General features: G+C 54.2%; 8 protein-coding genes across 8 annotated transcripts in view; 5 read left to right on the forward strand and 3 right to left on the reverse strand.

Moving 5' to 3' along the window:
* Positions 1 to 234: 234 nt before the first annotated feature.
* POSPLADRAFT_1137799 (hypothetical protein) lies at positions 235 to 1,469 on the reverse strand (the record flags this gene model as incomplete). Its single annotated transcript, XM_024484835.1, has 4 exons — positions 235 to 649; positions 708 to 829; positions 881 to 1,254; positions 1,313 to 1,469. 4 exons carry the CDS (start codon positions 1,467 to 1,469, stop codon positions 235 to 237), a joined length of 1,068 nt encoding a protein of 355 aa, XP_024341177.1.
* A 1,168-nt stretch (positions 1,470 to 2,637) lies between these two features.
* Positions 2,638 to 4,589, forward strand: POSPLADRAFT_1045453 (hypothetical protein; the record flags this gene model as incomplete). Its single annotated transcript, XM_024478760.1, has 3 exons — positions 2,638 to 3,499; positions 4,267 to 4,352; positions 4,461 to 4,589. 3 exons carry the CDS (start codon positions 2,638 to 2,640, stop codon positions 4,587 to 4,589), a joined length of 1,077 nt encoding a protein of 358 aa, XP_024341178.1.
* Positions 4,590 to 5,122: 533 nt separating this feature from the next.
* POSPLADRAFT_1136688 (hypothetical protein) lies at positions 5,123 to 5,470 on the reverse strand (the record flags this gene model as incomplete). The annotated part of the gene is made up of 2 exons (XM_024484716.1): positions 5,123 to 5,181; positions 5,236 to 5,470. Coding segments are annotated over 2 exons (294 nt in total), but the record flags the coding sequence as incomplete, so codon positions are not given.
* Positions 5,471 to 6,129: 659 nt separating this feature from the next.
* POSPLADRAFT_1137212 (hypothetical protein) lies at positions 6,130 to 6,541 on the forward strand (the record flags this gene model as incomplete). Its single annotated transcript, XM_024484764.1, has 3 exons — positions 6,130 to 6,155; positions 6,210 to 6,442; positions 6,492 to 6,541. The coding sequence occupies 3 exons, from the start codon at positions 6,130 to 6,132 to the stop codon at positions 6,539 to 6,541; spliced, it is 309 nt and encodes a 102-aa protein (XP_024341180.1).
* Positions 6,542 to 12,373: 5,832 nt separating this feature from the next.
* POSPLADRAFT_1039388 (hypothetical protein) lies at positions 12,374 to 13,727 on the forward strand. Its single transcript, XM_024477533.1, has 8 exons — positions 12,374 to 12,400; positions 12,457 to 12,688; positions 12,771 to 12,809; positions 12,900 to 12,972; positions 13,028 to 13,068; positions 13,129 to 13,251; positions 13,309 to 13,357; positions 13,415 to 13,727. Exons 1-8 carry the CDS (start codon positions 12,394 to 12,396, stop codon positions 13,580 to 13,582), a joined length of 732 nt encoding a protein of 243 aa, XP_024341181.1. The 5' UTR covers positions 12,374 to 12,393; the 3' UTR covers positions 13,583 to 13,727.
* A 2,438-nt stretch (positions 13,728 to 16,165) lies between these two features.
* Positions 16,166 to 17,478, forward strand: POSPLADRAFT_1137785 (hypothetical protein; the record flags this gene model as incomplete). Its single annotated transcript, XM_024484833.1, has 3 exons — positions 16,166 to 17,035; positions 17,332 to 17,371; positions 17,447 to 17,478. 3 exons carry the CDS (start codon positions 16,166 to 16,168, stop codon positions 17,476 to 17,478), a joined length of 942 nt encoding a protein of 313 aa, XP_024341182.1.
* A 2,800-nt stretch (positions 17,479 to 20,278) lies between these two features.
* Positions 20,279 to 20,874, reverse strand: POSPLADRAFT_1105743 (hypothetical protein; the record flags this gene model as incomplete). Its single annotated transcript, XM_024483279.1, has 3 exons — positions 20,279 to 20,603; positions 20,725 to 20,732; positions 20,779 to 20,874. Coding segments are annotated over 3 exons (429 nt in total), but the record flags the coding sequence as incomplete, so codon positions are not given.
* POSPLADRAFT_1105339 (hypothetical protein) overlaps positions 20,864 to 22,289 on the forward strand; it is a gene marked incomplete at both ends in the record, with an annotated part of 2,793 nt that continues 1,367 nt past the window's right edge. The window contains one exon of the mRNA XM_024483275.1: positions 20,864 to 21,088. Coding sequence (XP_024341184.1) covers positions 20,864 to 21,088 — 225 coding nt within the window. The remainder of the gene's footprint in view (positions 21,089 to 22,289) is intronic.

The following is a 22,289-nucleotide window of genomic DNA, read 5'->3' on the forward strand; positions in this document are numbered from 1 at the left end:
ATAACGGATCTTAACATCCTTGATGGACTTGGTTTTGGGGGCTTAGTGCCTTCCAGGTGTGGAATGAACTGATGGTCTTCATTCTGGTGTGATCATGCATATAACTCGGCGCTCTAGGAAGCCTGAACTAACATTTCCTCACCATCTCTGACACAAGTGAGTCATCGGGGTCTGCTTAAGCAAATGGGAAATGCCCACTACAGCACGGGAAGGCTGTGATACATTTCGCTAGTATTAGCTCATGATTCCTAGTTTACCCTGATCGCCCAAGATGATGTTGTCGATGAGCCGTGTCCGTCCGACCCACATTGCACCGCTCAGGATCACCGGGCGAGCTTGCCCCTCCTCGACAGCCTCCCACTCTGCCCGATTAATAGTTTGCGAGAGCACATCGAAGGACTCGGGATCGTTCATCTCAATGTAATCCACACGAACATCCACCTTCTCTGTGGACCCCAAATTCAGTCGCTCTGTGGTTTGCGCGATGAGAGCGCATGCGGCTCGTATGCATTCGTCCTTGCTTCTTCCTGCAGCCCACGCTTCCCTGCCGGCTTGAAGTGCGGAGTACAGTGTAGGAGCAGCCAGTTCGCGTTCCCTCTGAGTGAGATACGCATTCCGCGAAGACAGAGCGAGGGATGTGACAGCATCCCTGCGAAGAAGCTGTGAGTGTTCTGATGGGCTTTCAAACAAGCAACGCGGGAACACACCGGACTGTGGGAACGATGTGCAAACTCTCAGGCGAAGGGTGCGACAGCAGCAGATCGCGCACCATGCGTCTGAGCAGTAATGCCTGCTGGATATCCTTCTGCCCGAAATATGTGCGCGTGGGCTTTGGACACAATTAATACCAGATTCATTCTGAATTTCCGTATGCACCAACCTCTATCGCGTTGAACAGTTTGGTAACGATAGTCGCGACCCCACGGAAGAACGTCGGCCGAGTTCTTCCCTCCAGCTGATGGCCGTAGCCCTTCACCTCAATGAAAGTTCCCTTTTGTTCTGACACGTCCTGCGAGATGCCAGCCGGATACATCTCCGATACCGAGGGAAGGAAGACGGCAGAAGGTGTCCTGAAAACACGCTCGTTTCGTCCAGAGCTGTCAACATCTAATGAAACAGACTGAGCACAGAGCAACTCTAGATCTCGAGGGAGAGTCCGGGGATATGTAGCGAGGTCTTCGTGCGGAGCAAACTGCGCTGGATTCACGAAAATGGAGAGGACCGTGAGGTCGTTGGCTTCCAGAGATCTTCTGACTGCGTATTAGGACTCTCAGTTCATGTCCGTGGGGTAGAATGCGTGATCGGTGCTCACCAAGCGAGAGATGGCCATCATGCAGGGCGCCCATGGTTGCGACGAACCCCACAGACTTCCGCTCGTCAAAGGCCTTCCGACGCCATTCCCGGTAGGACGCGACGGTTGTGAAGATCGGAACAGAGGAAGGTGGAAGGGCGGAAGTTGACGAAGCCATGCTTCGTACGAGAGGTCGCGTGGCTGCTGCTGAGCACCTGATGCAAGGACGTGTCACTGTGCCGATCATACTAGATTGTGCGTGCAAGATGATATCTGCCTAAAAACCGCACAATTAACAGGTCAATGACCACACGCCCTGACGATGAGAGCCTGCGAAAGAGACAGGTGGTCGTAGCCAAGACGTAGCAAACAAAGTCGTCGGAAAAAAACTGACCCAGTGTGAGCGCGACGCCCCAGACAAATCCGCGTCACGTGTAGCGCGTTACCTGCCTCAGCGCCAGCTCTGGGTCTGAGTCCAGACTCCAGATTCGTGACTTTGCCTCTCCTTTCTCTATCAGGCGATGTAGATTGGTCCACGGCGATTCAGAAGACTCGCTACTTTGAACATTGTATCGTTAGCTTACCTTTGCGATAGTAGAACGCGCGCTACAAACGACACCAAGGGACAATCACGCCACCTGATCATCGAGGACAAGGAGAGCTGATTCGTAATGGATGTACACATACTCGTACGTACTCATATATGTTGCAAATCGTACGGAAACATGAATCTCCATCAGGTCAAGCCTGACCCGTCGCAACAACGTGTCCACGCAGTCGCCCCGGAACACATGTTTCTACCGCCATTCAAGACACCCATAGCGCGTATCTCTGCCGACATACTCTACGAGATTTTCGAGCTTATTGTCCTCAGCGATTATGGGCCCACAGACTCTTTGCCTCTCAGCCGTACGGCACTGCGACAATGCACAAGCTGGCTCGCGATCACCTATGTATGTCGCTTTTGGCGCAATTTGGCCCTCAACTCCCCCAGATTTTGGGTGTACATTACCCTTGATGACGAATGCAGTCCGAACATGCTGCGCGAATTCTTGCGACGGTCAAGGCAAAGCGTTCTCAGCATCATCTTTGCGGGCCCCACAAAAGACAAATCGATTTCGCTGTCCACAGTGGAGGACCTTCGCTACATGGCGGGCATGTGCTCGGTGTGCAGCCATCGGATCGGCTCATTGTACATCTCTCAGTTCACTCAATTGCAAACGAGTCATATCCTGTCGCCTTTCCGGCGTGCAGCCCATCAGCTGCGCACGCTCGTCGTCTCCGCTCTTCGCGTCCACACGACGTCTCCAGAGGATGCCTCTCTCACCACCCTCTTCCAGGGCGAGATGCCACTAGTCCACTCGATCATCGTGGCACAAATGACGCTCCCATGGCGGCCATACGAGAACCTCACCCGTGTGCTACTGATGAACCAGCCCCTACCTTCCTTCTCTGAGCTCATATGGACGCTCCGCAGATGTCCCTCCTTGGACACGTTGGGCCTCGGACTTAGTGGGTCTACCGTGCACGCGAACTTTGCTAGCTATCTCACCGCGTCCTTTGAGGGCTCGGAGGACGTTGCGCCCATTGAGTTTCCGCACCTGAACAATATGATACTTGCCGCGCATCATGACGTCGCGGCGCCGCTACTTCGCTTGTTGCACTACCCACCATCGTCGTCCACCGTGTTGATGCTGAAGCACACGCCACGCTCGCGCGTCACCTCCTCGCACAATGCCGTAGCGCACGTCACGCGCGCAGCACTCGAGTGCTACTACATCGAGGAGTCTCAGATCCTCAACCTGACCGCGCTGACGTGCCAGCCCGCGGTGCAAGTGCACTGGGAGTGGCAGGAGGGCGTCGACGCGTTCGAAGACCCGGCACGAATGGCGCACATCGCAGACCTCGTGCGCTTCGCGGGCGTGCAGCACCTGCGCATCCGCAAACTACAGTACCCGCTCTACCGCCAGGACTGGCTGCACATCCTCGCGCAGATGCCCGCGCTGACGGCCGTCGAGCTGAACTCGTGCATCGCGGACGAGCCGACGCTGTTCGACGCGCTTGCGCGCACCACGACGGGCCCTGCGGGCGAGCCGTGTCTCGCGGTGTGCCCGGCACTCGCGGAATTCGAGTTCTGCGAGGGGCACGAGTACGGTATGGAGGCGCTCGAGGCGATGGTAGCGTGCTTCGAGCGGCGGCGCGAGCTCGGTGCGGGACTGAAGTTGCTTAAGGTCGCGCTGCCGCGACCGCCGGAGAGCTACCCTGAGGCGTTGATGGAACGGATGCAGGAGGGGCGGATCGCAGAGAAAGTGCAGACGAGTTGGCCGGTCGAAAGCGAGGGCGATGCTGGCGGTGGGCGCGACGCGAGCCGCTACCGCGACGTCGGGACGGGTACTGAGATTCACATGACGGTATGATGCTACGGTGCGGATCCCGTAATGGTGAAATGCATTTGCCGTGTATCAGAAGATGTGAGTGGACATTTGTAGACTCTGAGGCTGGAGAATGATTGACCTGTTGTACCAGAACAGTAGCTTTCGTTCTAGTGCTATACCCGATTATGTATGCCTGTCGTTCAAATTCCGGTTGTGTTGTAGCCAAGACTACGAAGGGTTTGAGAGAAACCTTACTCATGTATCATCTAGACTGGAGAATGCCCTAAAAATACGGGCAGATGTTTTCCCACTCAGTAGTGAGCGTATTCGTAGATGTCAACGATCTTCGACGGTAGGGTACGTCTGATTTCACACGATGATGAACCCAGTATTACATCTTCCAAAGGTGCATTACTGACAGTCAGCGCTGTGACCTTGGAGCAGGGTTGATGCGCCCCAGAATCAACCTCCGGCGCTGAATACTGAGGTTCCGACTACCACTGCGACTTTATACGGTGATACATCCCAGTCAACAGATCTACATAAGGTTTGTTGGCCTGCTAGTATGCCTTGCCGGCGTCCTGGATATTTCCTGCATAGGCACGTTAGCAGGCAGGCTTGAGGGCCTGATCGAGGTCTTTCTGAAAACTTACCTTGAAGCCCTTTACCCTTGGTGGGGTCACTCTGTGGCGAATGGAACTGATCCGTGGTCGTACTGCTCGCATGAGTGTCAGTGCGCTGCTGCATAATGCTAGCAACGAGATACCACAACGTACTCGGGCCGGGTTGTGTAGTTGTTATTGGTGACGGTGTTGGTGCTGGTAAAGTTATTGCAGGTGCTCGTGCTGGTGTTGGTAATGGGCTTCCCCTCTTGGTCGGACATGGTCAAATGTGTCGTAGAGGCGACTAAGTTGTGGGTGTGAGATCCCGGGCGGTATAAAAAAGCTCTGATAGGGAGCCACAGGGAGACATGTCCGCGTATGGTGCTTACATCGTCATTTTGTCCTTGATTGCTGGCTACAATATGAAACAAACACTGTTCAATTTCTGTTGTCTTCAGTCTCAATCCCTGCCGGAGATATCACAAGAATTGGGTTTGAGTTCGAATAAGTATTGGACACGATGCATGATGGTGGGAGCCCGAACCATTGACGATCGCATCGTGTCGAGGTGTTGTCATGCGAAGGCTTCTCTGTGATCCATGTTCAATCACAACCTGTAGACTGATTGACTTCCGCATACGAGGGCTGGCGCAGATACTACAAGCCTATTAATGGTCTAACTCATCGCGAATCAATCAGTATGGACCATGGCATGAACTCATTGTAGTAGTGAGTGTTTGCGACACGTAAGGGTACACTAGATGATGCGGATGACCAGTGGCAGGTTTGATGTTACGCCATAATACCTATGATTACACTCCGATAGATAGTATGGTATTCAGACGCATGCAGACTCAGACAGAAGGCTTGTTAGCTTGCTGCTGTGCCTGTCCCTTGTCGTGCTGCACGTTTCCTGAAATCCCACATCAGCGAACAGAATTGCGGAGGGGGTTCTGCACAGACGTACCTGCAGCTTCTTGCTGGCGGTCACCCATGACAGCACCGAGTACGGCGTCCTTCTTGCCCGCCAAGCGGTCGATGAAACCCTCGGCGTATTTTTGCGCCTGGGCGGCCTGGTACTCAGCCTCGCCCTGCGCATGCTCGTCCTTGCCGGACTGCTGCCAGGTCGACGCACCGGTGAGGTCACCGATGGTCTCGACGGCGGTACCCTTCAGCGAGTGGTACTGACCCGTGGACTTGCTGCACGCAGAAGGGGTCAGCTCTGTGCATCGCAACAGCGAGAGAGTATTTAGAAGACATACCTGGGCTCGCCGTTGTTGTTGGTGGTCGTGGTGTTGGTGGCGGCGGGCGTGGTGTTGTTGTTGGTGGACATGGTTCGATGTGTCGTGAAGATTTCAAGTGGTTGGTGTGGTGTGTGTATAGGGGGTATACAGATGCGTGTTGAGAAAAGAGCGACTCTGTGGCTCTTATATATGTTTCTCGCACTGCGTGTTCCGGCCGTATCGCGTATGATTGCGTATGTTCTCCATAGCCAAAATTCTAGGCAGCACAGCCTTTGATCATGACGCTGCGACACCACAATCCCATGCTCGCGGAGAGCGCCTCGTCACAGCTCCTTCTGCACGTCATCACGCCCCAAGGGCGGCCGACGTCATCAGAAATCCCGATTAGGAAGCGTGGTGGCACGACGGCGACGGCTTCAGATCCGATCTCACGCCTGTCTGACGCGTGACGTCATTCCGCACACGATGCGTCGGGCGTCGTGACAGTTTGGCAGCGAAGGAAGCAGGATGCATCCGCCGTGTTATATAAGGGCAGTCGTCCCCCAGCGCATCACGACTCGTAGCTTGAACCCGTACCACAATCATCGAACTACTCCCCTTTCTTACCGAACATCACCATGTCCAGCAACAGTGCAGAACCCAAGTACGTACAATTCTTGATGGCGCACAATTATCCTCATCGAAGCGGGTTGAACAGCAAGTCCACTGGTCAATACCACTCGTTGAAGGGCACAGTGGTCGAGGCCGTCGGCAACCTCACGGGTGCCGAGTCGTGGCAGGAGTCCGGGAAGCAGGAGCATGCACAGGGCGAGGCTGAGTACAAGGCCGCCGAAGCAAAGGGTTACGCCGAGGGAACGGTAGACAGAATCGGAGGGAAGAAGGACAGCATCATTGGCGCAGTGACGGGCGACAGCACCCAGCAGAACGCTGGTGAGTCATGGCGTCGCATTTGAGACAATACCTAGCTAAACCTTCGCAGGCAACCTACGCAAGAACAAGGGGGAAGCACAGCAGAACATCAACTCCTGATGAACGATTATGTTGCGCAATCATTCTGGATCCATTGTACTTGTAGAAGCCGTCAGTAGTCATAATTATCTCAATTGGGACGTACTGTATGCGTGATTTGAGAGTGTTCGCTTGCATTAGCCATCCACGGCTGGCGTGAGTAACGACAATTTGTTTATCTCTTGAGTTGCCAACTGAGCTGAGCACGTTATGGGCAGTCTCGTACACAAGACCCGAGAAGATCCATGAAAACGTGCGGAAGTCTGTTCACTGGTTGAGACTGCATCTGATGCGCATATATACAGGTATGCTGTCAACTCTGCGTATTCTCCGAAGGCGCAGGACCTGGGGCACAGGCGGCGTGTCGCTTACCTCTTATTACGTTGGTGTCGTGATTGCGCCCCACCTGAATGTGCCCTGAACCGCCAGCGCAGACGCCTCGCCGCATGTTCTATATAGTGCACTGCACTTCCCCGCTGCGTCTATGCAACAGAAGCAAAGAACCGACAAAGCGGGTCTCACGATCTTAGAGTTCGATGACTTCGGTCCCGCGCGGACTCGAGCCGAACCAGCAGCAGCCGAAGCCAAAGAAGCGTTCATCGCGCGAGTATATGTATATGTGACGCATGCACACCCGCCTCCGTCTATCGGTGCATGCACGCGTCCCAGGCGCGCGGCCGATGTCCTGGCTGGGCTGGCTCTCTATATGCCTTGCCCCACTCTCACCCTCGGGGCGATTATTGCGCTGGCAGGTGGACTGGTGGACCTCGCGTGTTCGAAACGGCAGGCACGGACGCCCGACGAGAGCATGTGCAAAGAGAGGGAGCTGGGATGGGCGGCGCTTGGAGGCTTCCCCGCCAGATTACGACTGACCAGCATTATCACACATCCATCTTTACAGCTACGGCGTTGGCGTGTAGTATATACGCACTCTCTCTCGAAGATGTCCTTGACGCGCGTTCCGAAGTTGTCGCAGGATGTGTAGTTCGATCGTGTGAACGGACGTATACTTGACAACCGCTTGTGGTCCTCTACATTTCCGTAAAAATAGAGCTCATCTATCAATGTCGGGCGCGCAAGATCCTGTGTATGGTTCGAGAACATCGCGGGCTATGCCCAAGCTAGTTTCCGTAAATTGCCCGTGGTGGAAGAAAAGCGGTGACTTGGGGCCTACTAGTCCGAATACCACGCTAGGTTTGTTGCTGACGCATGATGGCGAAGCGTGTAGACGCCTTGCACATGACACTGCCGGTCCTAAGGAGTGTGGCGATGAATACGGGGATCCCATGCCCGCCGAGATGACCGAGATGTATCCAGTTTCTTACAACTGCACAAAGACACTCCTGCCGCCACGGAACACAGAAGAGGATGACTGTTATTCAGGTGGTAATCACAGGGAAATCCTCAGAACATGTACATGTCAGAGGCGAAGGACACACCGTGACAAGATACGACGAAGCTGCATGCCAGGAAAACAAGAGAATATGAAGGAACAACATGAGGGCCTGACAGGCCCTTGCGCCACCGCGCACGATGGTCTAGTTATGAGACCTCGCAGACTGGCGGTTTTCAGTTGAAGGGTATGGACACGCCGCGACAGAGCACGGTGAAGCCGCCTTCAATGTCAGAGGAATAAGAGACGACATCGAGCGTTATCAGGATTTCCGGAATGCTCTATGTTTGGAACGTTGAAGGTTGTGTGCAATCTGACGACTTGATACCTTGAGACACTGGGATCCGGAGATGTCATTGTCGCAGAGGCGCTGGCTGCGCGCGCTTGCTCTCGAAGTTTGGTATCTGATGTAATTTCCAAATATGGAAGCTGCGTCCTCCGAGAGTTCGAAGTTCCGTATATGTATAGGCGCCGTGGCGGCAGCTCACACACCGACTTCGAGACAAAACTATTTTGATATGGGAAAGATAGCTAACCAGGGCACAATGTGAAAGCCATCTCGAGCTCAATTCTCTTCATGCGAGAAAGAAATCCGAGCTGCCTTCGCGTCGGACGGGCACATGAGGGCGTCATGGGAGCGCAGCATGCAACGCGCAAAGTTCAGACACCTCCTGCGGTCATTTACAGGGTCTAATGTCTTTACTAAGTGTGTCCCAGTGATACTCCGGAGTACAAGCTCGGAGAACACTTCTCACAAGAGCGGTAAGTGCGCATAATGTACAATCGCGAGGAAAAGAAGGATGTCATATAGATTCCGTACGCCGCCACAAGCCGCCAATGATATATTGTGTAGACGCTGAGGGTGCCACAGATTGGCTACGATGCGCAGGTCTAGGGGCAGTCCCACGATATGATTTGAGAAGACTCAGAGACCGATTATCTCACTGATACTGTCAAATCTCGGATGCATCAATTGAAGCACACGGGCCCTCTCATGCTTCCCATACAACTATCGTGTCGATTTTTGTGGCGGAGGACACGTCGTGCAAAGAGCGTCTAGTGATTATCATTCGGTGTTTGCCTTCCCCGGGGTGCTGGTGTTGACGCCTCGTCTCGCTTCTTGTCAAACTTAATACGCCATCCATTCCTTCTGGCGCTTCACCCATCTGCGTGCTCAACCTGTATTCGACTCTGGACCCTCAGAAACAAAAGCTTTACCAAGCAGGGACTCGCGAGCACGAGGCTCGACGACGTCAACATCTTTCGCCGGCCTTCGGAGTCCTCGTGGAGGCAGACACGCTTGAATGGAAGCTTGCCATGTCAGCTTTGCCGTAGGTCCTTCCTCAAACTCGACCTCATCAGACGCCGAGCACTGACCGTGTCGCTCCCCTCGCAGGCACATCTCGGGTGTCCCCTCCTTGTTCTCGTCTAACATCCATATTCTGGTGTGCGGCATTCACTTTGTCACATATTGTACGCTGCTTGATAGGTACAGACGCTGGGAAAAGGAATGTGCAATGCGGGCGTGCCTGCGTTGTAGTAGGTGCTCCTGCCGGAACTCAAAACACCGACAGCTGAAAGAGTGGTCGTGTGCGGTGATGGACAGCGTCATAGCGCTGAATTTGGCAATTGTTACCGCATTTTTAAGGCTCAACAATAGCATAATAGTTATCCCTTGTCGTTTCCAGCTGATTGTGGTGTCCAGGAGCAAGTATTGTTACTGGATACCATACTTTATGAATTGCAGGTAGCAGTTACAGTGTTTGTAAAATCTCCTTCTATTCCTCAAGATGTATCATTCTACCACCTGCACTTGCTGTACAGGGCGCCACACAACCTTGATCTTCCGGGCCTGTCGCAGTAAACCAAAAACTGACACCTGGTGGTTAGCTCAGACTTTCAGAGTAATGAGTGCAAACGATTATCGATTGCGATAAGTTGTCTAAGGATTTAGGGCTACAAGAAGCTACAAGAAATTGACGAGCGGTTTCTACAAAATATGATACAAGGCGGCACAAGGTGGTGCAGAGCGTTTCTTTGGAGCATAATACAAGAAATCAAGGCTGTGCGCGTATCGGTTGTAGGATGTCCATACGGTCTACACAAGGCATCTGGACGCTCTCTATGGCGAGCCTATGCTTGCTCACGGACTGGTGTGTTGTGTTCTGATATGGTTTCCCAGACTCTGGCACGGGACGGATCTCTTGCACGTGAGCCATTCGCATGTAATCGTGCCACCAGCCGGGACGTTGTGAGCGGGGCCTCGGAGATGCTCGAGATATTGGTTGGGTGTATTACCCATTGGCTTGTTGCAGCCTTTCCATTTACAGATGGTTTCTGTCATAACTAGTGGAGACTATTGGCCAACGGGAAAACATAAGTAATTACTTGCAGAGACAACACAAGTATACAACTCACGTCGACTGTCAGGAGACGAGGACTAAATTTGCGCAGGAATTCCGAGGAAAAGCACTTGCGTTTGCTTGCTATGTGACGGAGATTAGGCCCGCTTTACCCAAGGAGTCAGGTACAACGCACCTCAGAAGTTGGTAGAGGATGTGAGAAGTGAGGAGTCGGTGAGTTTGGGCTCTCCCCTTATACCACGAGCACCTACGGCGACCAAACCTCTACATTTCCAGCTATGCGTGATAACCGCTCTCGTGGTGTCAGACTTGAGGTAGAAAACGCGCTGTCCGCAAACCGATCCGTGGTGGCAGGCGCAAAAGAAATGAAACACACATCAAAATGCAGTGACGCCTGGTTTCCCGCTGTAGGCCCGCCGCCAGGATGCAGGCCCCGATAGCTAAAATAGTCGCGAGATCGAGGTGGATATGCAATGACGCACGGGATGTGTTTTGAGCATTTAGGTACAGGAGTCTTGATTCGAGTATACAACGTTTAGAGTGTGTGTATAAGGGTTGGCGGACAGCTCTGAAAATCGTGGGAGCGGTCAATTACGCAAATCCGCTGAGAAGCGGCGAGGGCCTACAATCCGTGCACTGTATGGGCTAAACGGTAACCCAAACTGCTTTGCAGACAATGAATCTTAGAATCGCATCGCATCTGACCACTTTACCGTGACAAATTCGGGCAGAGAGGCAAGGACCGCACCGGCCATCCAAATAGCCAAACATCGATGATATCTATGTCGCCGGTTGGCGCCAAAACGTGCATCGAGTCGGCAACTCTCTTCAAAATAGCTCACCATGTTTCACATCAGCGAATAGACCGCAGATCCTACCGTGATATCCGCTATGACAACAAATTGGCGTCATCTTTAGAGGCCGACAAGCAAATACTCACCTTGGATGAGCGTAATTTCTGAATATTCAGATATGCAGAATCCATGTTCTACGGAGGGAAAAAATAGCGGAATGCGTGGACCCAGATAGCATTGCCTAGCGCCTGCCGGACGAGGCGGTGGTAAGTGGAATATGCCCATTGTGGCCAATGCGGCGACCATGTGCTGCCACTAAGTGGTGGGCCCATCAGCCAGCTACTTCCCGGCGGCGATTGAGGTGAAGGGACAGTCTCCGGCGTGCCACCGGAAAGTTAAGGCATTGTCGGGTGATTATGTGTGAAGGCCACAAGGACTCTGATCAGCGTCCTCCGTAACAATGCGGTGCGCGCTCAACAATTTCGAGCACGTGATTGTGGGTCAGGGCGCGGTTGTGGGTCCAACGGATCCGACCATGTCGGCCCCGACCCATATGGAGGGATAGTTGCTCGCAATGCATTGTTTCGCGCTTAAGTGGGTAACATGGACCGCATACGCCATCCACCTCATCGCGCTCGGGATTCTGGTACGACCAAGATGTATCGCTTCCGTCTTGTCTACCACCGTCATTGCCAACAAGTTCTCGGACCTACCCACAGTGATTATGATATTGGAGACCGCATCTCCGTTCAACGGATCCGGCGTCCACACTTTCCTACGTCCCTCGGGAAATACCACTCTGCAGGCTGTACAATCTATCCTCTCGTCCGTCGGCATACGCCAGATCGGCACACACGAGTGGCGACAAGGACGCGGCTAAAGATGAATCAGCCGGACGGCGGACGATTCCACATCTCGCAAATTGATTGCGATTCCCTCCAAACATATTACCGTCTAGATAACAAAGTAACGCGCAGTTTTGAGGCTATACGCAAGTACCAAGGGAGAAAAACTTTGATCTTCTGTCCTTCCGCTAAATACGCGAAGACGCAGAGTCGTCACAGATCATACAGGCATTGGAGAAGAAGGAACATCCACTTGGCGTGTGAGCAGTCACTACGCGAGGACTGCTCAAATCCCGCAATCAGCCATGGCCGGGCGGGGTCTTCCCGACCGAGCCGACTGTATGCGCATGCGCACCGGATGCATTGCGTCAGTCACTCCTTAATCGTGTAGATGTTCTGAAGTTATGATTTAAGCCCATCCACACTGTCGGACTATGTGGTACTCACCCTACATTCATTGACGGCGGCTGAGAACCATATGACTGGTGATTATCTTTCATTCGAGTGGCCGGATAACCTCGTAATCGCACCATGTCCGCAGGCAAGTCAGCATTGATCGTAGGCGCGACAGGAGCGACAGGGCGCCATATCCTGCGCGCGTTGCTTGCCTCTACCGTATTCACTCGCGTCGGCGAGTTCGGCCGCAAGGTCACCCCGGAGGACCAGATAGCGGAGCACAAGGCAAGCGGCAAGCTGGTCCAGAAGGTGATCGACTTTGAACGCGTCGCCGAGGAGGGGCTGGGCGAAGGAAAATGGGACGTGGTCTTCATAACGTACGTCAGCGATGCGTCATGTCTTGCTCTTCGTCTTTGTGTAGCCGAGTCCGGAGGGAGACTGAACGTGCGCATCCCACAGGCTCGGCACGACACGCAAGGCAGCTGGCAGCGCAGAGATGTTCGAGAAATCGACCGAGAGTACGCGTTCTTTCCCTGACTGAGACTCCTACGGAACATTAGCACGCTCGTCTGGCGCGCATATATCCAGATACGTTGTCAACGCTGCGCGTGCTACGAAGACACAGGACCTAGCACATAAGCAGCGCGTTGTTTATCTCTCGGTAGGTCGCTACGGCATATGTGTGGTGTTTATGCCTCATCTGCATTGCTTTGTAGAGCGCCGGAGCAGACGCCTCGTCACATTTTCTGTACACACGGTGCGCTCCCTCTTTACCCCACTGCGCTTCTGCTGATGATCGGGTGTATTTACGCAACAGGAGTAAAGGCCTCACAGAGCAGGGCCTAGCCAGCATTGGATTCGACGATGTCGTTATCTTCCGCCCAAGCTTCCTCGCGGAGGCAAACAGGGAGCAACCGAAGCCGGGCGAGGCTTTTATAGGGTGAGCGCACGACCACGTACAGATATTGTAGTCGAAGTCTCATGCAGACCTTCCCAGGCGCGCGGTTGGATTGTTGTCTGTGGTTGCACCCAATGTCCAGATACCGGTGCGTGCCCACACAAGCGATCGTGTCAACCCTGACTCCAATACACGGTAATTGTAGGTGCCGACGCTTGCCCAGAGCATGTACAAGGCGGGCGAGGTGGGATCAGCCGCATTGCCTACGGGCATAAAGACGGAGCAAGTCCGCTTCAAGGACGCGTCCGGGAAGGAGCTCTCGTACACCGTAATTGATACTGCGGCTGCTGTGAAGCTCGCGGGGCATGCTTGACAGTGTGCTTGCCTTGTTTGGCGTGTGGTTGTATGCGTGCTATCTGCTTACCGCTAAATGGTCATTCTCGCGACAGACATGTTGGCTGTGGAGTGTGCAGGTTGGGATTCCTGATCCTTTCAATGCTCATATCGTACCCCGCGGTATGCATGATACGTGATGTCAACTCTAAGTTGTGAATAAGTGCGGTCGCGGTGACTCCAGCGCAGGACATCCGCCACCATTGTTCGATCTCAGCCGCTGCTGCCCATGTAAGATACTAAGGATAGAATGAACCAGCCATCGAAGCAGTGAGACCGCCCCTGGAAGAGTGTCATACTCGACGACCCAAAGATGAGCAATGCGCATTTAGACTATGGACGTGCTTTAAAACTATGTTATGACCATCGGTGGCTGAAGAATAGTCGAACGCATGTGTAGGCAGACATATGATTGATCGTGGACATCCGCATCAAAAGCGACCAAGAGAGTGAGACACGGATATCCGGAGCTCGCGCAGGTTGAAGGAATTGTCTACTCTGCTCTCAGGTGACTACTTGAATTTGTCTCGTACCCATCCCCCCATATTCGCACCCCACCACCGCGAAAAGGGGGTCTGGGGCAGTTAGATAGGCGCACCCCCCCTGGATTAAGCGCCCCACAAGCGCCGGAATGTAACGGTCACAGTAGGCTTCTGGTACCTAGAAATGATGCGATCTTTGATCGCGTTCCAAATCTGGTACTCACACCTAGCAGGTCGTGTTCGAGGAAGTGTCAACAAAGGCATACCTGAGCTTGTAAAATACTTGAAAGGCCACACAAAAAATATCTATGCAAAACTCAGCCTGTAAGTCTATGACCAAATGAAGTATCATGTGGAAAGCATCATGATGAAAGCTGCAACTTCTCCTTTCAGTATCTGTGGCATCCTCATGATGTTACTGGAGGGGTATATCTCATGAATTACTTAGGTTGCTGGATATAGTATGTGAGACTTATCTAAGATGCTTGAAACAAGTAAACTTGAGATTCTGTGGCAGACCACAATGTAGCGTCCACCAGTCTCGAGCACGACCTGCGAGGTGTGAGTACCGGATTTGGAACGCGATCAAAGATCGCATCATTTCTAGGTACCAGAAGCCTACTGTGACCGTTACATTCCGGCGCTTGTAGGGCGCTTAATCCAGGGGGGGTGCGCCTATCTAACTGCCCCAGACCCCCTTTTCGCGGTGGTGGGGTGCGGATACGGGGGGATGGGTACGAGACAAACTTGAATACTCACCCGCGGGCGCAAGCAAAGACATCAAGCTGAGCGATAACAATGGATATTCACAGTTAACTCCATATAGTCAAACCTACCTGGCGAAAGTATTTATGCACAAATGGAGTTGATGCGATATTCGGAATCAATGGCAAAAGATCGTCACAGCCACAAGTTACCAAAATAAGTCGTTGTTTCCAAGGCCCGCCCGAAGTCCGCTTACGCACATATTGAGTTTTACATGGGCGTACGGTTGGCGGGTGGGCGCAGGTCAAGATATGGTAACTAGATATGGGGTCCTGCCTCGTGTGGTACCCCGTGATAGATCTCAGCGTGACAGAGCCCCAGACGGACCATTACGTAACCCAAAAAAGGGCTAAATTCTGTTCGACGGCATCGGCGGCATGGGAGACGAGGAGCTTATGTAATCATAACTGAGTGTTAGATGCTTGGAGACCTAATAAGCCTATGCTATACTCTCAAGGTATGAGCATTGTTCACGCCATATAATACGAGCAAATGAGTTACTCGGCGCTCAGGGAGAATATGCGAGCACTGAGTTCTGAAGGCTTGACGTGCGACGGCACAAAGTGTACTATGCCAATGTCCGATTATGTAAGGTACAGAATGTCCTGCTGAATCGAGTCTGTAAATATACATGACTTTCAACTCCATATATCTCGCCCTCTAGTCTTATATGTTCTCCTTCTAGACTACAATTTAAATAAATATAGCTATTTCAACACCGCAGTAATTGTGCATCATGATGTGCTCGAGAATATTAGTTAAGTTGCTCATATACCAGTTCCTGGCGCATTTAAGTTATGTACTATGGTAAAATCACGCATTCATGCCAAGTACACACAACCCGAGAATTGCTTGATGCCACATGCTCGGCCATCTTATCGTGATAATCGTCTTAGGTACATATTCCATTTTGGTATTTCAATGGACGATTTGCTAGCCTAGGGTATATTATGTAACCATATTGTAGGCGCAGATATCACACGGAGTATCGATAATGGAAAAATATATAGGCCATTGCCGCCACTATACGTTACAACTTAGTCACACCGAGGACCCCGGCAAGGGCCGATCAGCGGCTGAAGCACGAAGTTAGACCTGCGCCCACCCACTAGTAACTCTGTGACGCTGGCGAGGCACGAGTGGGCGTCAAAGACGATTGTCTGTGTTTGCACGGCAGTAAGCGCTGAGGTTATTGCGCTTGCTTTTGACTACACCGTTCACCTCACAATCTGAACACTATCTAAGTGTTGTCTTTCTTTTGTCGTCTCCTTTTCACGTCTCCGTCTGCGCCTCCCTCTACACACACACTCTCCGCCATGGCCGATGCTCCTCGACTGGCCTCAGACCCCGGCCTTCAGCTGTGCCCTGAATTCGCTGACCCCGAGTATGGCATCTTGCGGCAGGGTTTGGTCGCGGCGGGCCAGGTCGCCTCAGATGCCGCTGCGACTGAGCACCTGATCGCCATCTGGTCTGCCCACAATGCTGCCAAGAGGGCCCTCTGGGCTGCCCAAGTCGAGGGCAACCGCCTCGCCGACACCGACCGTCTTTTGCTCGAGGCAGAGGCCTGTCAGCACGCCGACGATGCCACTGCCGAGGAGGCCCTTCTCACCCAAGAGAAGAGGCGTCTGCAGCTGGGCACGCTCCACTTCAATCGTGACGCGCCTTCCTTTTTGGACCAGCGCCCGTCCGCTTACGCACTCCACAAGCTCGCAAAGGGTGAGTACGTTGAACTCTGGTATTTTACTGTCGAGGGCTGCGCCACGGCCAGGAATGACCGCTCCACGGCGGAGGAAGCCTATGGCATTACCCGGACTGATGACACTCTCGCGCTGCGACCGCTCGCTGCGCACTGTGCGTCTCGGCAGGCCGTCCCCGATGAGAAGCTCACCTGGGACCAGTTCTGCGCTGGGAACAGCGAGCTCCAGCTAGCTGTCGAGGCGGCGGGCTGGCCCGCCGCGCACGTCGCCATGCTTGAGGCATTCTTCTACACGCTATCTCGGCACCCTTTCACGAGGCGGCCTCGTGGTAAGGATGCGCTGTTGCTGTACCAGGCCCGTCTGCGTCGCCACTGGCACACACATCTTGCTCAGGATGAGGGCTACAACCTCAGCAACATCAAGGAGGACCTTCTCAACGAGATGCTGCAGGAGATTGCAAGCATTGCCCATAAGGACCGCATTAGTCGGGTACGTCCGTGCACCGCCACTCCTTGGCCATACTGTCGCGACTTGAGGTCGAGCGACAGGGGAAAACCTAAAAGCTGGGGGCGTTCGACTGGTTCTTACCGAAGCGATGGTGAGCAACGCTCAAACCTAAGGCTAGGGACAAGTAATATATTAGTTAGTTAAGTAAGAAAGGAAATACAAGTGAGGGCTTACTGACCTAGGGACAAGAGGTCAAAACTGAGGTCCCTAGGGCAGCAGAGGCCGGCTTATATACAGGGGTAGATAAGGGCAGGCTGTGTGCACTGGTCTGTGCGCAGCTGGTCCATGCACAGCATGCTGACGTGGCCCCGGGGGCCGGTGAGTCAGAGCAGCTGTGTCAGTGGAGCCCGAGCTGTGCCGTGCGCTGCCGTCCTATCTAATCTTATCGTACAGTAGATAGCGACGTGTCCATATCGGGCATGTAGTACAGAGGTCGCGGGTTCGAGCCTGCGAAAAGGAAAAATTAAAAAACGGCTAGACGCCGTGTCAACTCGTGACATTACCCCCCCCTCAATGGTGCATGACCTCATGCGGGGCGCCCTTGCCCATCTCCCATCCGGAGCGGCAGCGTGCTTCAGTCAGCGGCGAAGGTATTGGCTGGAAGTTGAGACCACCAAAGGTAGCAGCGTTGAGGCGGCAAGGGGCGTTTGGATTCTTCCAGTGGAAGTCGGCTATGAGGGCCGGCGCATTGGCAATGTTGCGTGCCGGTTCCCATGACGTATGCGAATCGTCATAACCCTTCCACTTAACGAGGTACTGCAGCTGACGCCGGAAGATCCGCGAGTCCTTGATCCGCTCAACCTCGTACTCCTCGTCGCCCTCAACCTCGATTGCAGGCGGCTCCTCCGGCTCTCGGCCCGGGATATCGCTACGCGTGTACTTGCTAAGCAAGGAGACATGGAATACCGGGTGCACCGGCACCGACTTCGGCAGAATTAATTCGTAATCCAAGTCTCCGAGCTTTTACCGCACAGCATATGGTCCAAGGCGCTTGGGACTGAGCTTCTTGCTCGGCTGTTTCAGCTTAAGGTTCCGAGCGTCAAGCCAGACCTTGTCCCCCGACGCGAAGACCGGTGCCTCCTGCACGTGCTTATCATAGTACACTTTCATGCGCTCGGCTGACAGCTCGAGCGCAGAGCGCGTGTCATCGCGAATCTCCTTCAGGATCTTAAGCCGGTCAGCGGCAGCGGGCATTGCGGACATCGGATTGATCCGAACCTGGATCTCAGGATTGTACCCTTGATGCAGGAAGAAAGGGGAGTGCCCGGTCGCGGAGTGAACTTGGTTGTTCAGTGCGAATTCCGCGAGCGGTAACTGCTTCGCCCAATCATCCTGCCTGTGGCTGGTGAACGCACGCAGGTACTGTTCGATCTCCTGATTCCAGCGCTCGGTCTGGCCGTCCGTCTGAGGGTGGAACACTGTGGACAGTGCCGGCTCGATTCCCAGACCCTTGTACACCGCATGGAGATACTTCGAAGCGAACTGGGGACCTCGGTCTGATATGACCTTGGCCGGGGCCCCATGATGCTTGAACACATCGCGGATGTACAGGTCTGCCGCACCTTCTGCCGTCAGGGTTTCATGACAGGCCGAGAAGTGGACCTGCTTGGTAAAGCGGTCGGCGGTGACCAGGATCGAATCGAATCCATCAGACTTCGGCAAGCCGGCAATCATATTGGTCGTGATGATCTGCCACGGGCACTCGGGGATCTCATTCGGCTTCAGCGGACCCTGGGGCTTGGCTGGGAATGTCTTGGTACGGTTGCACACGTCACAGGTGCTTACGTACTCATTGACAAATTTGGACATCCCAGGCCACCAGTAGTTCCGTGACACGAGCTCCAGGGTTTTGGCACGACCGCCATGACCGGCGATCGGCGAGTCGTGGTGGATCTTGACTATATCCCGCCGGAGCTCTGCGTTCTTTGGGACGTACACGCACCCGCGGAACAGCAGAAGCCCTTGTTCGGCATTCCACTCCTCAAAACCCCTTTGCAGCCGGGGCGGCCTGAGGTCCTGCACCTTTTCAAGGGCCTCGGCCACCTCCCAATCCTTCTCCGAACATTCCCTGATGCGTTTCAGAAGCGATTGATCAGCTGTCACCGAGGCATGACCGCGCCTGGCGGAGGCGATGCGGAAGCGTTCCAGTTTGAAAACCACCTGATCGGTGTTATCGTCCTCATCGCCAATCTGATGGTCTGATCGACGCGACAGGGCATCAGCCTTTCCGTTGGATGTCCCAGCCTTGTGCGTGATGCGGAAGTTGAAACGGGCCAGGAACAGTGACCATCATGCTTGACAACGCGTGAGATGCTGGGATGTATGCCAGTACTCGAGGTTCTTATGATCGGTTACAATCTCGAACTGATTGGGTAACCCTTTGAGATAGTGGCGCCAATCGTCTAGTGCCTCAATAATCGCGAGCATCTCCTTGTCGTAGATCTCATAGTTACGCTGGGCTGGGTCCATAGCGTGAGATCGGTAGGCGATGGGGTGCCATTTACTGTCGTCCTGCTTCTGCATCAACACACCGCCAGTGGCGTAGCCTGAGGCGTCAACTTCAATGCGCGTTTCCCGGTTAGGGTCGTACAGTGCCAAGACTGGAGTCATCGCGAAGAGCCGCTTGAGCTCATCGAAGGCATGCTGCTCCTCTTCACCCCAATGCCATGGGTCATTCCCTGTGAGCCGGTCGAGTGGTCGCGAGATCTTAGCGAAGTCCTTAATGAAGCGGCAGTAGAAGTTGGAGAACCCCCGGAACTTCTGAACATCTTTCTTGTTCCGGGGTACCGGCCACTCATTGATTCCTTTTAGTTTCGCGGGATCCATCGCCACCTCATCGCCACCGAACACATAGCTAACGTAGTCGACTTTGGGAACATCCCATTCACACTTCTCAGGCTTCAGGAACAGATCATGCTGCCGGCGTCCCCTCGGGACCTCTTACATTCACTTTCCTTTCCCACAGGTCGGGTGGTGCGCACCCCTACGGTACATTACGATACGTAGATAGCGTACATACATCGCCACCGCTTAGGGAACGAACCTTTCAACACCTGCACTTCAGTGGGCAGTGTTTGTCCTAACGGACGCGTGGTCTAGGTTCCTGCTGCATACTAGCCAAAAGCAGTACTGGGCCCCACGTGAATCGCGAACCCTAGCGTTACTTTGGGCGCCGTAGGTGTAAGCTAGTATAGCACGGCCATTGTAGTACGCGCACCTCCCCCTGCCTGTCAAGGCCAGGTTCACGCCTTCGACTTTCAAGATCTCATCGACGTCTACGTCGTAGACGGCCCTGAGACTGCCCTCTACCGCTGCGAGCAGCAACCGTGCCCAAATCGGACACCCCGATCGATTGAGGAAGATTACCCTCGCTACAAGGCAATCAGACGGGCTCAACACCCACTCGGTCCCCGCAGCACCCTCGCGTCTCGCTCCGCCTCGCAGCATTCTCGCCCTGTCTCCCCCAGCTCCTGACTTCCTCAAACTGTCATTGCCAGTCCAAGTCAAACGCGAGGAGATCTCCCTCCAGACCCTGCGCCAGAGCCTGAGCCTGAGGAGAGTGCGAGTGAAGAAGGAGTCTCGGAGTCCGAGTCCGCGGATCCTGCTTGGCCCGCCTCGCCGATAGTGCTCGCCTCCACGTCAGCAGTCCCTGACGTACGTGACCCCTCCACCAAACTTCCTTCGGCGCCTTCACCGCCGTCTCCACCGAGAGGCCGCTCGAGCACTCGCTCCTCTCGAAGTTTGACCAGCGGAGGGCCACCACAGCCGCCTCTGCCCCCGCAACGTCCTCTGTCCCCCCCAACGCCGATAATGTCATCCCCCGCAGCCGCCCCCGACAAGGAGACTTTGAAGCTTCTCCTCCCACTCCGATACGATGGTAAAACAGTCATCGAATGCAACCGGTTCCTGTCGCAGCTGCGCATCTACTGGCTGGTCAACACGTCGTTGACCACCATCGAGCTTAAGGTTCAGGTTGCACTAAGCCTGCTCGATGGAGACGCCCGTGCCTGGGCCACTCCCTACTTTGCCCAGCTCGTATCGGTGCAGATAGGAGTACAAGGGGCCACGACCCCATTCAAAATGAAGCAGCCTTTGCCGCCGCCTTCAAGGCCCACTTTGGAAATCTCGACGACGAGGCAGCAGCACAAGTAGAGCTGGCGAAGCTCTGCGCGGACAAGTCGGTCCGTGAAAAATGCACCGCCGCAGAGTTCTCCACGCTGTTCAAGGGTCCGGCGGATCGCTCTGGGTATGGGGACCTGGAGCTACACGACAAGTACCTGAGCGGCATCCCCTCCCGTGTTTACCACAAGATCAAGCTCGAGACCTTCACCACGTGGCAAGCAGCTGAGAAGCGCACCACCGAGGTCGAGCAGATCCTCGACATCTGTCACGAGTTGGTACGGCGTCTAGCCGTTTTTTTAATTTTTTCCTTTTCGCGGGCTCGAACCCGCGACCTCTGTACTACCTGCCTGATACGGACACGTCGTTATCTACTGTACGATAAGATTAGATGGGGCGGCAGCGCACGGCACAGCTCGGGCTCCGCTGACACAGCCGCTCTGACTCACCGGCCCCCGGGGCCGCGTCGGCATGCTGTGCACGGACCAGCTGCGCACGGACCAATGCGCACAGCCTGCCCTAATCTCCCCATGTATATAAGCCGGCCTCTGCTGCCCTAGGGACCTCAGTTTTGACCTCTTGTCCCTAGGTCAGTAAGCCCATCCTGTATTCTTTTTCTTACTTAACTAACTAATACATTTCTTGTCCCTAGCCTTAGGTTTGAGCCTCGCTCACCATCGCTTCGGTGAGAATCAGTCGGACGCCCCCAGCCTTCAGGTATTCCCCAGTCGCTTGACCTCAAGTCGCGACATTAGGTCGAAACTCCCCAAGCTGCCGGCGTCCTCTCGGGACTCCCCACATTCACTTTCCTTTCCCACAGGTCGGGTGGTGCGCACCCCTACGATACCCTACGGTACATACGATACGTAGGTAGTCTTACATACATCGCCACCCCTAGAGGAACGAACTCTTCAACACCTGCACTTCAGTGGGCGGTGTTTGTCCTCACGGACGCGTGGACTAGGTTCCTGCTGCATAATAGTCAAAAGCAGTACTGGGCCCCACGTGAACTGCGAACCTCAGGGTCTTCTCGGGCGCCGTAGCGTAGGCTAGTGTAGTGCGGCCATTTTTAGTACGCGCACCTCCCCGTCCTCCCCCCATCCAACGTGGGCTGCCT

Source organism: Postia placenta, assembly GCF_002117355.1.
Source record: "Postia placenta MAD-698-R-SB12 unplaced genomic scaffold POSPLAscaffold_4, whole genome shotgun sequence".
Lineage (NCBI taxonomy): Eukaryota > Fungi > Basidiomycota > Agaricomycetes > Polyporales > Adustoporiaceae > Rhodonia > Rhodonia placenta.

Excerpts from the sequence above, each read along its gene's own strand:
- POSPLADRAFT_1039388 (XM_024477533.1), top strand. Across the intron at positions 12,973-13,027 it reads AGCGCGTTGTTTATCTCTCG|AGCGCCGGAGCAGACGCCTC; the intron begins GTAGGTCGCTAC and ends ATTGCTTTGTAG. Across the intron at positions 13,358-13,414 it reads CACCCAATGTCCAGATACCG|GTGCCGACGCTTGCCCAGAG; the intron begins GTGCGTGCCCAC and ends CGGTAATTGTAG.